Consider the following 16,980-nt stretch of genomic DNA (forward strand, 5'->3'; position numbering starts at 1 on the left):
GACAGTAGATCTCAGCGATGACAGTAGATGTCAGCGAGGACAGTAGATGTCAGCGAGGACAGTAGATGTTAGAGAGGACAGTAGATCTCAGCGAGGACAGTAGATCTCAGTGATGACAGTAGATCTCAGTGATGACAGTAGATGTTAGTGAGGACAGTCGATCTCAGCGAGGACAGTAGATCTCAGCGAGGACAGTAGATCTCAGTGATGACAGTAGATGTCAGTGATGACAGTAGATGTTAGCGATGACAGTAGATCTCAGTGATGACAGTAGATGTCAGCGAGGACAGTAGATGTCAGCGAGGACAGTAGATGTTAGGGAGGACAGTAGATCTCAGCGAGGACAGTAGATCTCAGTGATGACAGTAGATGTTAGCGAGGAAGGTAGATCTCAGCGAGGAATGCTGTGAAGTCTCATGAGCTCAGTTTTATGAATGAATCCTAAAATCAGAAATGACAGTAGATCTCATCAATGACAGTAAATCTCGACTGTGACAGTAGATCTTAGCGATGACAGTAGATCTCAGCGATGACGGTAGATCTCAGCGATGACAGTAGATGTTAGCGAGGACAGTAGATCTCAGCGAGGACAGTAGATGTTAGCGAGGACAGTAGATCGCAGTGATGACAGTAGATGTGAGCGATGGCAGTAGATGTTAGTGAGGACAGTAGATCTCAGCGAGGACAGTAGATCTCAGCGAGGACAGTAGATGTTAGTGATGACAGTAGATGTTAGTGAGGACAGTAGATCTCAGCGAGGACAGTAGATGTTAGTGAGGACAGTAGATCTCAGCGAGGACAGTAGATCTCAACGAGGACAGTAGATGTTAGTGATGACAGTAGATGTTAGTGAGGACAGTAGATCTCAGCGAGGACAGTAGATGTCAGCGAGGACAGTAGATGTCAGCGAGGACAGTAGATGTTAGGGAGGACAGTAGATCTCAGCGAGGACAGTAGATCTCAGTGATGACAGTAGATGTTAGCGAGGAAGGTAGATCTCAGCGAGGAATGCTGTGAAGTCTCATGAGCTCAGTTTTATGAATGAATCCTAAAATCAGAAATGACAGTAGATCTCATCAATGACAGTAAATCTCGACTGTGACAGTAGATCTTAGCGATGACAGTAGATCTCAGCGATGACGGTAGATCTCAGCGATGACAGTAGATGTTAGCGAGGACAGTAGATCTCAGCGAGGACAGTAGATGTTAGCGAGGACAGTAGATCTCAGCGAGGACAGTAGATGTTAGCGATGGCAGTAGATGTTAGTGAGGACAGTAGATCTCAGCGAGGACAGTAGATCTCAGCGAGGACAGTAGATGTTAGTGATGACAGTAGATGTTAGTGAGGACAGTAGATCTCAGCGAGGACAGTAGATGTTAGTGAGGACAGTAGATCTCAGCGAGGACAGTAGATCTCAGCGAGGACAGTAGATGTTAGTGATGACAGTAGATGTTAGTGAGGACAGTAGATCTCAGCGAGGACAGTAGATCTCAACGAGGACAGTAGATCTCAGCGATGACGGTAGATCTCAGCGATGACGGTAGATGTTAGCGAGGACAGTAGATCTCAGCGAGGAAAGTAGATCTCAGCGAGGACAGTAGATCTCAGCGAGGACAGTAGATCTCACCGAGGATGGCAGATCTCAGCGATGATAGTAGATCTCAGCGAGGACAGTAGATCTCACCTTTAAATGGCATTACCTTCGATTTCAATCTCCTCAGCGATGACAGTAGATCTCAGCGATGACAGTAGATGTTAGTGAGGACAGTAGATCTCAGCGAGGACAGTAGATCTCAGCAATGACAGTAGATCTCATCAATGACAGTAGATCTTGACTGTGACAGTAGATCTCAGCGATGACGGTAGATCTCAGCGATGATGGTAGATCTCAGTGATGACAGTAGATGTTAGCGAGGACAGTAGATCTCAGCGAGGACAGTAGATCTCAACGAGGACAGTAGATCTCAGCGAGGACGGTAGATGTTAGCGATGACAGTAGATCTCACCAAGGACGGTAGATCTCAGCGATGACGGTAGATCTCAGCGATGACGGTAGATCTCAGCGAGGACACTAGATCTCACCTTTAAATGGCATTACCTTCAATTTCAACCTCCTCAGCGATGACGGTTGATGTTAGTGAGGACGGTAGATCTCAGCGAGGACGGTAGATCTCAGCGATGACAGTAGATGTTAGCAAGGACAGTAGATCTCAGCGAGGACAGTAGATCTCACCTTTAAATGGCATTACCTTCAATTTCAATCTCCTCAGCGATGACGGTAGATCTCACCGAGGACGGTAGATCTCACCGAGGACGGTAGCTGTTAGCGAGGACAGTAGATCTCAGCGAGGACGGTAGATCTCAGCGAGGACAGTAGATCTCAGCAATGACAGTAGATGTTAGCGATGACGGTAGATCTCAGCGAGGACAGTAGATCTCAGCGATGACAGTAGATGTTAGCGATGACAGTAGATCTCAGCGAGGACAGTAGATCTCAGTGAGGACTGTAGATGTCAGTGATGACAGTAGATGTTAACGATGACGGTAGATCTCAGCGATGACAGTAGATGTCAGCGAGGACAGTAGATCTCATCAATGACAGTAGATCTCAACTGTGACAGTAGATCTCAGCGATGACCGTAGATCTCAGCGATGATGGTAGATCTCAGCGATGACAGTAGATGTTAGCGAGGACAGTAGATCTCTGAGGACAGTAGATCTCAGCGAGGACAGTAGATCTCACCTTTAAATGGCATTACCTTCGATTTCAATCTCCTCAGCGATGACGGTAGATCTCGGCGAGGACAGTAGATCTCGGCGAGGACAGTAGATCTCAGCGAGGACAGTAGATCTCGGCGAGGACAGTAGATCTCAGCGATGACTGTAGATCTCGGCGAGGACAGTAGATCTCGGCGATGACTGTAGATCTCAGCGATGACAGTAGGTCCCGGCGATGATTATCGGACAGAGGGCGCTCTGTCCACAGACCCTCACGGCTGTGAACCATCAGTGGTCGCAGCTGCTGCTGATCACTTTTCTCTCACTGATAAAAAAACGCTCATTTTGCAAACAAGTAGTTAGCGTGAACAACATTAATCTGATTTCAGAGTGATAATCCAGCCCGCTGCTCACACTCTGATCACGAGTCCTTAATCTGTTTTCTCTCACAGTTCAGTTCGGTCAGTCGGCTGCTTCATTAATAACTTTATTCAGCCTCGCAGTGAGCACGACGATGGCCGCACACAGGAAGTCCATCAGTTACATCTTCCGCCGACCTGTCCAAACTTTTCATGGGTTGTAATATTCTCACTACCTCATGGTCCCTCAAACGGGGGGAATAATAGAAACACCTCCTCGCTTTTTCTTTTAGACTGTTGCTCGAACAAAAAACATCGAAGACTGAGACGGAAAGCTCTGATTGTTTCTGTCTTTTTGTTGGCGGGAGCTCAGAGACGAGTCGGCTGACTGTCAATAAAGATTTGGACTGGAGAAGATTCATGTTTGATAAAATAATAAAGAAAACCCAGTGGAGGAAATGTTGAGCACTTTGCAGGTCTGTGGAGATTTCTTGAATTGGTGAAATGTCTGTGAGGATTTATTTTAAATTTTATTTATTTATTCTTATTGGTGAAATGTCTGTGAGGATTTATTTTAAATTTTATTTATTTATTCTTATTGGTGAAATGTCTGTGAGGATTTATTTTTGATTTTATTTATTTATTCTTATTGGTGAAATGTCTGTGAGGATCTCTGAAAACACTTGGCCTGACTTCAGTCTGAGTCCTTTAAAAGAAACAATGAAAAAAAATCGTGCTATTGTTATTATTATTATTATTATTATTATTATTATTATTATTATTATTGTTATTAGAGTAACAGAGTCATTAGTGTGGATTGAGTCCCAGATTTAAAGGACTCTTGTGTGTATTTTCTGAGCCGCAGCAGCAGGATTAGGACGTTAAGAGGATTTGATGCATAAAGAAATGGAAAGCTGCACTCTGCAGGTGATTAGCCGGATACATTCAGACAGGAGCCGTTTGTGGTTTAATGTGGAGCTGCAGCTTAATGCCCGTCCATGAGACAGCCCCCACCCCCAACACACACACACACACACACACACACACACACACACACACACACACACACACACACACACACACACACACACACACACACACAATAGATGCACTATGCAGATGATCTATGTAGCGTTTTGCTACATCAATTATTTATTAGAAGCCACTATAGTTTTTAACAGAATACAGCAACTTTAAATGGCATTACCTTCGATTTCAATCTCCTCAAGAGCTTTGCCTTGAAGACTTGCAAGAGACCCTTTCTCCATAGCAAGCAGTAGTTTTGATATGTTGGCCAGCTGGGTTGTTGCCTCTGGAAGCCTGTAGTACTCTCTGTGGACGCGAGTATCGTGGCCGAGGAAGTCAGCAACTTGGTCCAAATCGTGATTGTTGAGGTTAAGAATCTGTGACAAAGTTGTGACATGTTTGCGTAGCTGCGTCGACCTGAGGAGTTCAGGGTCCTTGGCCCCGCATTCATTGGCATAAAGTCTTAGACAGTCCTGTCCTATGTAAGGGGTCAAACAATGTGGTCTTGCAAAGAGGAATGGGTTTTCCTCTGGAACACCACAGTCTTTTCTCTTACTAATGAGGTGTGTTAAGGCATTAACCACGTCAGGTGATAACAAAACAGCAACCTTTCGTCCTCTTTTACCCCTGATTTCCACACGACTGAAGTGGTTACAAAGTTCTAGTTCAAATTTTGTGAGTCCAGCAGCAACATCTTCATGTAAGGCACTTGTGTCCCTCTCAAGGAAGCCTTTAAGTTGCATTTTTGCAACTTCTCCTCCACGTCTTCAGTTAAATAGCATTATGTTTGCCAGATTTGCTTTGCACAGTTCACCATAAGGCTGTGGTGACGGCTTCTTTTCCAAGTCCTTAAATGCTACATCTGCAGTCTTCTGAAGACGTTTGTGAAGACACTGCACATCCTCTGTGAAAGGCAGAGTGGAAGGTTCTGCCCCCTTCGTGGTATACCGGGTTTGAAAGTCTGGCTTGACTTTATCAGCTCACTGTCTTCTGCTATTAGTGATCTGCAGTGTATGATGCCACTTATCTTCTGCAGTGAGTGACCCACCTTAAGTGCAAGGCTTGGAGTTTTGCAGCAGTGCTTCTCTTCATCAAACCCAGACACTTTCTTGACAGCTTGAATAACCACATTAGCAGGTCTTACAGCATCCTCAAGAGTATTTACTGAAAATTCTCTTCGCAGTGTCAGCAGGATACTTCCAGTTTCTCCGAGTTTCTGTCAAATGTAGTCATATATAGAGGGATCCTGTCCATGTTTGTTAAAAAGTGACTGGGCCAGCTGAAGAATGCAGAAGTCACTGCACCGTAGTAGTTACCTCATCGTCTTTCATCACAGTTAACAGCTTCCAAACACCCTGGGATATCTGTTGACACAGGGCCGACTCAGACATAGTGGCCAAAGACAACACCTTAACTCTTCCAATACCTGAATTGGCTTCCACCGGTTTTGAAGAGCATTTTCGAACGTCGCCACAGATCTCTTCGGAGATACAGTCCCTGGCAGTACCTGCAGTGCAAACAGTCTTTGGCTTTCTTGGCTGTGCATCTAAGTTTTAGCACTCCAGCTCCATTTGTTAAAACCTCTGTGTTATGTTTGTGGTTTCCCTGGTTGTGTAGCTTGATAAGCATTTTCATGAGTTCTTTGGAAAAATTAAAACTTAAGCAATTTCCAAATTTGTCTTCTCATCAATTTTTAAGTGATGTGTAATTTTTGACTGTGGTTTTCCACAAATGTAGCAGTACGTTTTATTTCTTAAAGACAATGTGTTTAAAAACTGTTCTGCTGTTCTTCAGCATCAGCATCACTATTCCCAACTTCAGCCTGAACTCCTGATACTTCAACCTGATTTGTGCTGACTGCATCTTCGAGTAATGATTCTGCAGCTTCTTCAACGAGGCTTTCTCGGCAGTGTCTTCTCTTTTTTGAAAAGCGTTTGAGCGGTGATGGATAAATTATGTAAATGCAGCTGCAAATGACTTCATTCTGAAACATATTGCGGGGTTAAGACATGGAACAATTTTTTAACCTGTGATCTCAACTTTGAAATGTGCAGTATATAGACAATTGTTAAGATGTACCATATTTTCACAACCAATATGTTTGATTAAATTGGCTACAAGAGCTCAAAAAAGTTGTTCACAAGAGCTTAAAATTTTTCACAGATCTAGCCTCTCAATGCACACCTGACTGATGCATTTAGAGGCTGAAAAGATACATACATTACTGGAAAACAAAACATTATGTCAGTTTTTTAATATATTATGGCACTTTATTTCAGAGGCAGTTATTAACACACTAGGAAAGTGGTGCCCTCTGTAAATATTTGCAGAAAAGTGCTTTGCATCTATAAAGTTATTTTTTCTAAAGTGTCTTTGGGGGTTTTAAGAAATAAACCTTGTGGTTGTATGTCATGGCCAACATGTGTATCCAGACACATATGCAGCCATGACAGTATAAAATGCTTAAAACATGGATGTTGCAATGTCTTAAACCCTGTCTCACAGAAGACACAATTACACCCAAGATCAGTGTCACAGAGTATCAAACAAAATGTGACCGAAATATAGTCAGTTTACCAATTTTAAGAAATCCCTCAAGGTGTTGCTGGGATATATTGTTAAAAAGATTGGGACTGAAACCCACAAAACAAAATACTCACCTTTACATCGCTCACCCATCAATCAAAGTGCAATTATAAGAATACATTTGAATACCAACTGACAACAGAATTCAAAAATAATATGTTTTTTTCCCCTTTATTTAGCAGGTGTAGAATATCGAGAGCAAATGCATTTTATGTGTTAGGCTACTATTTGAAAATGGGTAAAAGAAAAAAAACACCATGAAAACTATTGTATTATTATTTACTCAATCTAGAAAAAAATCAAACATTTTTTCCAGAGGTTAATTTTAGTGTTCAAAAACATCAGAACTGTTTTTAAACTTCCTTGTTATTGGTGTTGTGCAATGTAAAACACAAAAAAGATAAATAAAATAAAATATACTTCCTGGGAAAAGAAATGTAACCAAATATACTTCAACATGGCCTGATCATATCCCAGTGTGTCACAGTATGATAACACCACTTAGAAAAGGGATGTACTGTAACGTGGACAGTGAAATGCCAGTTTCCACAAGAGTATAACATTTATAAGATCCTTTACAAATTGTTCACATACATCGAGTATTGGAAAGAAACATGGATGTGCTGGCAGTCAAACTCAGATAAAATTTTGTTGGACAAAAAGAAAAAATATTAAATGCAAAACAAATTTTTCACACCAAGACTGCTTGCAAACGTGATGGATCAACAGTCATATAAAGAGGAAATGACAGAAGATACAATATTTCAAGTTAACAACTGAAAATTAATCTTAGCATACAGACCTTAAAAGACTTCACTGGGTCTACACAGTCCCCCTAATGTCTGTACCTGACCAGCTGAGTGCTACACGGGATGTCGTACACTGTAAAGCCCTCTGAGGCAAACCATGTTTTGTGATAATGGGCTATATAAATAAAACTGACTTGACTTGACTTGACCTGTGTATCTACACGTCTGAATGTGAGTTCATGCTTCTAAATACAAAAGTCCAAGGAAATGTAATTACCTGTTCAATGCTGTCACTCAGGGAATTGCACGTAGCCACATCAGCAGGTTGAACATGCATCTCCTGAGAAATCTGGTGGACAAAAGACAATCACTAAATATCACTTTTTTTACTGCAAGGCTGTATTTGTAGATGCTGTGACTCAACAATTGTACATAGATGTACGAAGGGAATGAAAGACCCACAGAGACACTGCTACTGTGTGACACTGGCATGCATGAGGACTTCATAGAAAGCGGACAGAAAAATAATTTCCTATAGCCAGTATTTAAGCTAGGGAGGTCAGTTTCTATGCATATTTTGCAAAGGGTTTATTTTATAAGTATTACCGATATTTACCTGTTTTGTAGAATCATCTTTTACCCACTTGACTCCATCCGGAGACTGCTGCGTCATCTGTGTGGTCTTCTGTAGAAATAATTAAACAGGAGATTTGATATACAGCAGCATATAAACACTGACCAATCAGATCAATCACATTAAGTGTGTAGAAAAAAAAATGTGTTCTGTTAAGTTCCCTGACACACATTTGCTATGTGACAAACTATATTGAAACTATTGACCATCAAAGTGCATGATACAGTTTGATATTGCCTTTAAAACAGTGTTCAAACACAGCAGACTGAGACATTCTGTGCCAGTATCGATTAAATTTCATTTTGAAATACCTTGCATCTCAACAAGAATCCCCATAGTTGTATGGGGACTGATGTCCTTTCCCTTCCATCCACCCTAATCACCTTCATCTTGCTGTTTGGGTTGATGTGATCATCATTGACAAATCTTCCCAGAGAGCCATCCTCTATGGCAGCATCAACACTGAAATGTCAAGAGTACAATTGCAATTATACTCATTATGCACATGCAGTGTTACCATGTTTCAAGAATATTTATCTAAGAAATAACAACAAAAATTAAACAAAATCACAATGCTTGTGTATCACCATATCTCACAATTATGACTACTTTTACTAACAATTAATTTGCAGAGTTTGCATCTCTGGGTATATATACAAATTTAGAAAATACACCTTAAATTAGTTCCATACCATAACAATTGTCCATTATAATGGAAATCAAACAGGAAAACCTTCAGTGCATCATGATACACTTTGGCTCTGTGCTCCTTTTCCGTTTTGGTCAGGATTTCCCCTCTGTATTCCACAAGGAAGTCTCCTTTTTGAGAGGAGCGGCAGCTAAACACACCTCGACCTAAAAAATCACAGGATGAGTCAGGAGAAATGATAAAGTTAGAACTATAATTTTACATAGTACATCTGCTCTTCTCTGTTGGTCTCTACATGCAGTGTCTCCCCTCCCTTACAAGGGCAATCAGCTTATCTGTTTCAGCTGGGCAGCAATCAGTGCCTGGCCTGCCTGCCTGTTGGGTTATTGTGGGTCTTGTAGTCTTTTACTGGATGCCATGATGGTTTGTAGTCTTTGCTGCAGCCACCAGGATAGACTCTATCTCCCCTCAATTACTCTCATGACATCACAAAACATGAGTAGATTAAGTAAATGTTAGATATTAATCAATGTTTGAAATTAACACTACAATGGAAAGATGTTGTTCTGGGCCGTCAAAAGTCGAGGGCTGGCCCTACATTTGAGAGTAATAGTTATCGAAGCTGAGGAAGAGAGGAGAGTGGGAAGCTCTAGCCAAAGAGGAGAAAAGTGAAAGTGGACAACATTATCCGATTAAATTTTGCTGTGTGAATATTTTGAGCAACTACTTGTGTCCTTTGGGATCAATAAAAATTTTTTCTATGTTCTTAAAGTACAGTACAAAAAAAAGTTATACATGAAAAAATACTTCTACTAAAATAAAAAAAACTTCAGGCTCAGAGATTGTGTGTGTCTCTGCGTGTCCTCAGGCTCAGAGATTGTGTGTGTCTCTGCGTGTCCTCAGGCTCAGAGAGCGTGGATCGAGAGAACTTTCCAGAAGAGAGAATGCATCCAGATTATTCCCAGCAAAGATGCCAGCAGGTAACCACACACCTGGACCGCCTCACACCTGCATCCACATTGACCTTTTGTTGTTTCTGGTCCGGAGTTCAGGTTCGATTCAGAAACAGTCAGGTGATTTTCATCAGAACACTGACGCAAGTTTTTGGTTGATGAACATGAAGCGTGGTCATGTGATTATAGTCAGTCTTCACATGTTGACCCGGCCGAACAAACATGATGTAGAGGTCATATATGACATAACTGGTGACACCTCTAATATTCTCAGTCTTTTTGAGGTCTTCAGTGATATTATATATCACCTGTAAAATATCTAATTATTGCTGATGACAGCTTCAAACGTCCAGAATTTTAAGGCAGAATTTTAAAAGCTCCGTATTTTTTCGATACTCTTATCAGCTCTTTTTCAGTAGCTTTAAAAAAGAATGTATTGCATTATGTTATTGGCGTGTTCCTGGCGTTGTGTGTGCTAACCCTTGCTCAGTGAAAGGAGCATCGTGTGTTGGATGAAGTCACATGTTCAAACCTTTGTGTGTATATTTAATATTCCAGAACAGGTGACAGAGGAACAGAAGCCCTCACTTTGTTTTAATGACCGTATGAACACGTGAAGTTAGCATGAAGTTAGCATGTAGCTCCTGTTTCCTCCCTGAGCTGCTGCCAGAATCTCAACTCCTGCTGAGTCACTCTGCTGAGTCACTCTGCTGAGTCACTCTGCTGAGTCACTTATACTTTGAACAGTTGATGTTGTTATTTGATGATGATGATGTTGATGATGTTGATGTTGATGTTGATGATGATGATGATGATGATGATGATGTTGTTGTTGTTGTTGTTGTTGATGATGATGATGATGATGATGTTGTTGTTGTTGTTGTTGTTGTTGTTGATGATGATGTTGACGATGTTGTTGATGATGATGATGATGATGATGATGTTGTTGTTGTTGTTGTTGTTGATGTTGTTGATGTTGATGATGATGTTGATGTTGATGTTGATGATGATGTTGATGATGTTGATGTTGTTGTTGTTGTTGATGTTGATGATGTTGATGTTGATGATGTTGATGTTGTTGTTGTTGTTGATGTTGATGATGTTGATGTTGATGATGTTGTTGTTGTTGTTGATGTTGATGATGATGTTGATGATGATGTTGATGATGTTGATGTTGTTGTTGTTGTTGATGTTGATGATGTTGATGTTGATGATGTTGATGTTGTTGTTGTTGTTGATGTTGATGATGTTGATGTTGATGATGTTGTTGTTGTTGTTGTTGATGTTGATGATGATGTTGATGATGTTGATGTTGTTGTTGTTGATGTTGATGATGTTGATGTTGATGATGTTGATGTTGTTGTTGTTGTTGATGTTGATGATGTTGATGTTGATGATGTTGATAATGATGATGTTGTTGTTGTTGTTGTTGTTGATGTTGATGATGTTGATGATGTTGATGTTGTTGTTGTTGTTGTTGATGTTGATGTTGATGTTGATGATGTTGATGTTGATGATGTTGATGTTGATGATGTTGTTGTTGTTGTTGTTGTTGTTGATGTTGATGATGTTGTTGATGTTGATGATGTTGATGATGTTGATGATGTTGATGTTGATGATGTTGTTGTTGATGATGTTGATGTTGATGATGTTGATGTTGATGTTGTTGTTGTTGTTGTTGTTGTTGATGTTGATGATGTTGATGTTGTTGTTGTTGTTGTTGATGTTGATGATGTTGATGTTGATGTTGTTGTTGTTGTTGTTGTTGTTGTTGTTGTTGTTGATGTTGATGTTGATGATGTTGATGTTGATGTTGTTGTTGTTGTTGTTGTTGTTGATGTTGATGATGTTGTTGTTGTTGATGATGTTGATGATGATGTTGATGATGATGTTGATGATGATGTTGATGATGTTGATGTTGTTGTTGTTGTTGTTGATGTTGATGATGTTGATGTTGATGTTGATGTTGTTGTTGTTGATGTTGATGATGTTGATGTTGATGATGTTGTTGTTGTTGTTGATGTTGATGATGATGTTGATGATGATGATGATGTTGTTGTTGATGTTGATGATGTTGATGTTGATGATGTTGTTGTTGTTGTTGATGTTGATGATGTTGATGTTGATGATGTTGATGATGATGATGTTGTTGTTGTTGTTGTTGTTGTTGTTGTTGATGTTGATGATGTTGATGATGTTGATGTTGTTGTTGTTGTTGTTGATGTTGATGTTGATGATGTTGATGTTGATGATGTTGATGTTGATGATGTTGTTGTTGTTGTTGTTGTTGTTGTTGTTGATGTTGATGATGTTGATGATGTTGATGTTGTTGTTGTTGTTGTTGATGTTGATGTTGATGTTGATGTTGATGATGTTGATGTTGATGATGTTGATGTTGATGATGTTGATGATGATGATGTTGATGTTGATGATGTTGTTGTTGATGATGTTGATGTTGATGATGTTGATGTTGATGTTGATGTTGATGTTGTTGTTGTTGTTGATGTTGATGATGTTGTTGTTGTTGATGATGTTGATGATGTTGTTGTTGTTGATGATGTTGATGATGATGATGTTGATGTTGATGATGTTGATGTTGATGATGTTGATGTTGATGATGTTGATGTTGTTGTTGTTGTTGATGTTGATGATGTTGATGTTGATGATGTTGATGTTGTTGTTGTTGTTGATGTTGATGATGTTGATGTTGATGATGTTGATGATGTTGATGTTGATGATGTTGATGTTGATGTTGTTGTTGTTGATGTTGATGATGTTGATGTTGATGATGTTGATGTTGTTGTTGTTGTTGATGTTGATGATGTTGATGTTGATGATGTTGATGTTGTTGTTGTTGTTGATGTTGATGATGTTGATGTTGATGATGATGATGTTGTTGTTGTTGTTTTATTTCAGGTGTGGGTGTGGTCAGTCGGTGGCCCAGCACTCCTCCTTCCCTCAGGGGCCCAAAGAGGAAGGGGCCCCTCAGGTGCAGCTGGAGATCCAGGCTGCAGAGAGGTGGAGTCCCCTGAAACACACGCAGACATCCTCGACCGACGCCTACGGAGTCATCGAGTTCCAGGGAGGAGGACACATCAACAAGACCATGGTACTGATTTATTATATCTAATATCATATTAACATTTGATCATATTAACAAAACCAACAAGACCATGGTACTGATTGATTGTATCTAATATCATAATTAACATTTTATATTATCTTCCCTCCTCTTCTCCTCTCTCTCTCTCTCTCCTTTCTCTCCTCCTTCTCCCTGCTCCTCCTCCTGCAGTACATCAGGGTCTCCTTTGACTCCAGGCCGGACCTCCTGCTGCAGCTGATGGTGAAGGAGTGGCAGTTGGAGCTCCCCACGCTCCTCATCTCGGTTCACGGCGGTCTGCAGAACTTCGACCTGCCGCCAAAACTCAAGCAGGTTTTTGGTAAAGGACTCATCAAAGCCGCCGTGACCACTGGAGCCTGGATCTTCACCGGGGGCGTCAGCACTGGTACGCACCCAGTCACCTACTGGTTTTAACTTAGACCCAGTCACCTACTGGTTTTAACTTAGACCCAGTCACCTACTGGTTTTAACTTAGACCCAGTCACCTACTGGTTTTAACTTAGACCCAGTCACCTACTGGTTTTAACTTAGACCCAGTCCCCTACTGGTTTTGACTTAGACCCTGTCATATACTGGTCGTATATATAACACAAGGAGGTCATATACATCATGAGGAGGAGGTCTTATATAACAGGAGGGAGGTTGTATATAACACCAGGAGGTAAGTAACGAGGAGGAGGCCGTATATAGCACGAGATGTGTTGATGTTTGTTTTTGTTGATGTTTGTGTTGATGTTTGTTTTTGTTTATGTTTACATTGATGTTTGTGTGTGATGTTAATCTCGATGTTTGTTTTTGTTGTTTGTTTTTGTTTATGTTTACATTGATGTTTGTGTGTGATGTTAATCTCGATGTTTGTTTTTGTTGATGTTTGTTTTTGTTTATGTTTACATTGATGTTTGTGTGTGATGTTAATCTCAATGTTTGTTTTTGTTGATATTTGTGTTGTTTCTTTTTGTTGATGTTTGTGTTGTTTGTTTTTGTTGATATTTGTGTTGTTTCTTTTTGTTGATGTTTACATTGATGTTTATCTCGATTTTTGTGTTGATGTTTGTGTGTGATGTTAATCTCGATGTTTGTTTGTGTTGATGTTTGTGTGTGATGTTAATCTCGGTTTGTTTTTGTTGATGTTTGTGTTGATGTTTGTTTTTGTTTATGTTTACATTGATGTTTGTGTGTGATGTTAATCTCGATGTTTATTTTTGTTGATGTTTGTTTTTGTTTATGTTTACATTGATGTTTGTGTGTGATGTTAATCTTGGTGTTTTTTGTTTTGCTGATGTTTGTGTTGATGTTTGTTTTTGTTGATATTTGTGTTGTTTCTTTTTGTTGATGTTTACATTGATGTTAATCTCAATGTTTGTTTTTGTTGATGTTTGTGTGTGATGTTAATCTCGATGTTTTTTTGTGTTGATGTTTGTGTGTGATGTTAATCTCGATGTTTGTTTGTGTTGATGTTTGTGTGGTAATTGTGTCGTCTGTCGTCCCTGCTGTGTTTCAGGTGTGATCCGTCATGTTGGAGACGCTCTCAAAGATCATTCGTCAAAGTCCAGAGGTAAGGTCTGTGCCATCGGCATCGCTCCGTGGGGTATCGTGGAGAATAAAGAGGACCTCATCGGGAGAGACGTAAGGCTGAAAACAAAAAACACGCTCACATTTAAAGACTAATTCTCAGAACCTTTTCTCCTCTTTATGAGACACACGATGTTGAACTGTCACGTCTTCAGGCTCAGTTATTGTCTAAGGCCGCACAAGAACAGATCTGTCCACCTCAAACCCTCAAACTCCACACGTCGCACTGGTTAAAATGGTCTAAATGGCCGAAATGGTTGAAATGGTTTAACTGGTTTAAAGTTGTCACTTGTGTATGAACTGGGGACTGCGCAGTATTTATCGTGTGTTGTCTTTTTGTTGTTTGTTATGTTTGTGTGAATGTGTTGTTGCTGTTGGTACTGTGCAACGTCTTTCAATGTTCAGTTACGAAAAATGACCAGTATGACCTCTGCTGCCATAAAAACATCTAATGGAACCTGAGGGTGGAGTCAAAGGTTTGTGACAGTAAAGGAGGCGACGGTGGAGGAGGAGGCGGTGCCACACTAACCCCACAGTCTGGTGCTTCTGCTCCGTCATGTTCCCATCTGTTTTAGGACAATGTGCATAAACATGGACAAAAGAGTCGGGACAGAAGGCTTCGCCGTGGTGTAGAAATGAGTGGTTACTCTGAGTGTTGCTGCTGTAATGTTCCTCCTGCAGTACCTGAACATACCACAAGAGGGCAAATAAAAATCTGATAACAGAGCCACGTTAACGCAAAGACTTAACATGTGACTCATTCGTGGCTCCGCCCACCTCTGATTGGACCAATCACGTGTGTTCCAGGTGACTCGGCCCTATCAGACCATGTCCAATCCGCTCAGCAAGCTGTCGGTCCTGAACAGCAGCCACTCCCACTTCATCCTGGCCGATAACGGGACCAGTGGGAAGTACGGCGCCGAGGTGCGCCTGCGCCGCCAGCTGGAGAAGCACATCGCCCTGCAGAAGATCAACACACGTGAGTCGATCAGGACTCGAATGCTCCAGACATGATGTCAGCACGGCTGTAGTTTCAGGAGCTTCATCGACCTCCCAGCAGCTCAGTGTCTGCAGGAGACAACTGCTCAGCTGCTTCCTGTGAACTCCATTAATAATCGTGTGTGTGTTGATGCATGTGTCCTAAATGTAGTCCAGATTGTGTATCTGAGTGTAATCAGTGAATTTGCAGCTCAGCTCCTACAATAAGTCTAAAATACACTGTGGAAACTAAATAGTTACATTCAGACTGTTCAGGTCCAAAAATGCTCCATTGAAACCCATTCAAACTGACATTTTTGATCCCACAGCCATCAGAGCAGAAAAACAGGACTTGTATTATTTCTGGGTGTCATTCTGGGCTTTTGACTCTGAATTTGTCATTTTGACTATTTTCCACCTGATGAGGTCATTTTGACCATATTTGGCATATGGAGGAAATACATGCTATTTCCACTAGGTGACCTGTCACAGTCAATGTAGCTGCTGATCACTGACATATCCCAGACTGTCAGCAGCTACACTCACACACTGACATATCCCAGACTGTCAGCAGCTACACTCACACACTGACATATCCCAGACTGTCAGCAGCTACACTCACACACTGACATATCCCAGACTGTCAGCAGCTACACTCACACACTGAGGAGGAGGAGACTCAGCATCAGTCATTTTTTCGTCTTAAAACATATTAGCATCATGAGAGAAATCCTTCTGTCCTTCGTCAAAAAAAACTCCAAGCTTTGATTTGTCGTATCAAGATAACAGACTGTTGTTGTTGTTGTTGTTGTTGTTGTTGTTGTTGTTTAGACAGTAAACATGCCAACAGATTAGCACACACACACCCCCTGCCTTGTCCATCAGGTGGCATTTTTGTCCGTCCACGGTCCAAACCTGAGTCTGTGTGTGTGTGTGTGTGTGTGTGTGTGTGTGTGAGGTCTGGGACAGGGCGTCCCCGTGGTGTGTCTGATCCTGGAGGGGGGTCCTAACGTCATCTCCATTGTGCTGGACAGTCTGAGGGAGGACCCTCCCGTCCCCGTCGTGGTCTGCGACGGCAGTGGCCGAGCCTCTGACATCATTTCCTTTGCACACAGATACTGCGGCGAGGACGGGTGAGACAAAGACCAGACCACAGACAGACAACGAGTCCTGTCCTGTCCTGTCCTGCAGGACCATCCTGCTGTCCAGACCGTCTGTTCAACAGACCGTCTGTCCAACAGACTGACTGTCCAGACAGTACAGACAGCACTTTGGACAGTGTCTTCTTTGTCTCTCTGTGGATCACCTGACTTCATTCCCCTGTCCTCTTGGTCATTGTCACATGACGGTCTGGTGTGTTTTTGTCTCAGGTTGCTAGGCGACAACGTCAGAGAGCAGCTGCTGGTGACCATCCAGAAGACGTTCACGTACAGCCGCAGTCAGGCGCAGCAGATCCTGCTGATGGTGACCGAGTGCATGAAGAAGAGAGCTCTGGTAGGTCCTGATCCACCTGAGGACACCTGATCCACAAACCAGCACTCAGATCCAGATCCTCATCTCTCGTCCCTCTGGACGTAAACATGTGTCCCTCCAGTGTGACACAGACTGTCAAATTTGACCTCCTTTATTTTTGT

General features: G+C 41.4%; 1 protein-coding gene and 1 long non-coding RNA gene across 2 annotated transcripts in view; one reads left to right on the forward strand and one right to left on the reverse strand.

The window, feature by feature from the left end:
* Positions 1-16,980, forward strand: part of trpm1a (transient receptor potential cation channel, subfamily M, member 1a) — a 43,128-nt gene that overhangs the window by 6,423 nt on the left and 19,725 nt on the right. Inside the window, exons 2-8 of the mRNA XM_088086843.1 lie at positions 9,626-9,702; positions 12,592-12,784; positions 12,968-13,181; positions 14,298-14,422; positions 15,176-15,347; positions 16,305-16,479; positions 16,717-16,840. Of these exons, the coding sequence (XP_087942969.1) occupies positions 9,626-9,702; positions 12,592-12,784; positions 12,968-13,181; positions 14,298-14,422; positions 15,176-15,347; positions 16,305-16,479; positions 16,717-16,840 (1,080 nt within the window). The remainder of the gene's footprint in view (positions 1-9,625; positions 9,703-12,591; positions 12,785-12,967; positions 13,182-14,297; positions 14,423-15,175; positions 15,348-16,304; positions 16,480-16,716; positions 16,841-16,980) is intronic.
* Positions 6,865-9,010, reverse strand: LOC148190316 (uncharacterized). The gene is made up of 4 exons (XR_015778643.1): positions 8,766-9,010; positions 8,385-8,535; positions 8,056-8,124; positions 6,865-7,788 (listed from the first exon to the last, which is right to left on the reverse strand). It is a non-coding gene; the product is annotated as an uncharacterized LOC148190316 (long non-coding RNA).

This window comes from Plectropomus leopardus, chromosome 1, assembly GCF_026936395.1.
Source record: "Plectropomus leopardus strain MGB_pleo_1.0 chromosome 1, ASM2693639v1, whole genome shotgun sequence".
In the NCBI taxonomy this organism is placed as follows: Eukaryota; Metazoa; Chordata; class Actinopteri; order Perciformes; family Serranidae; genus Plectropomus; species Plectropomus leopardus.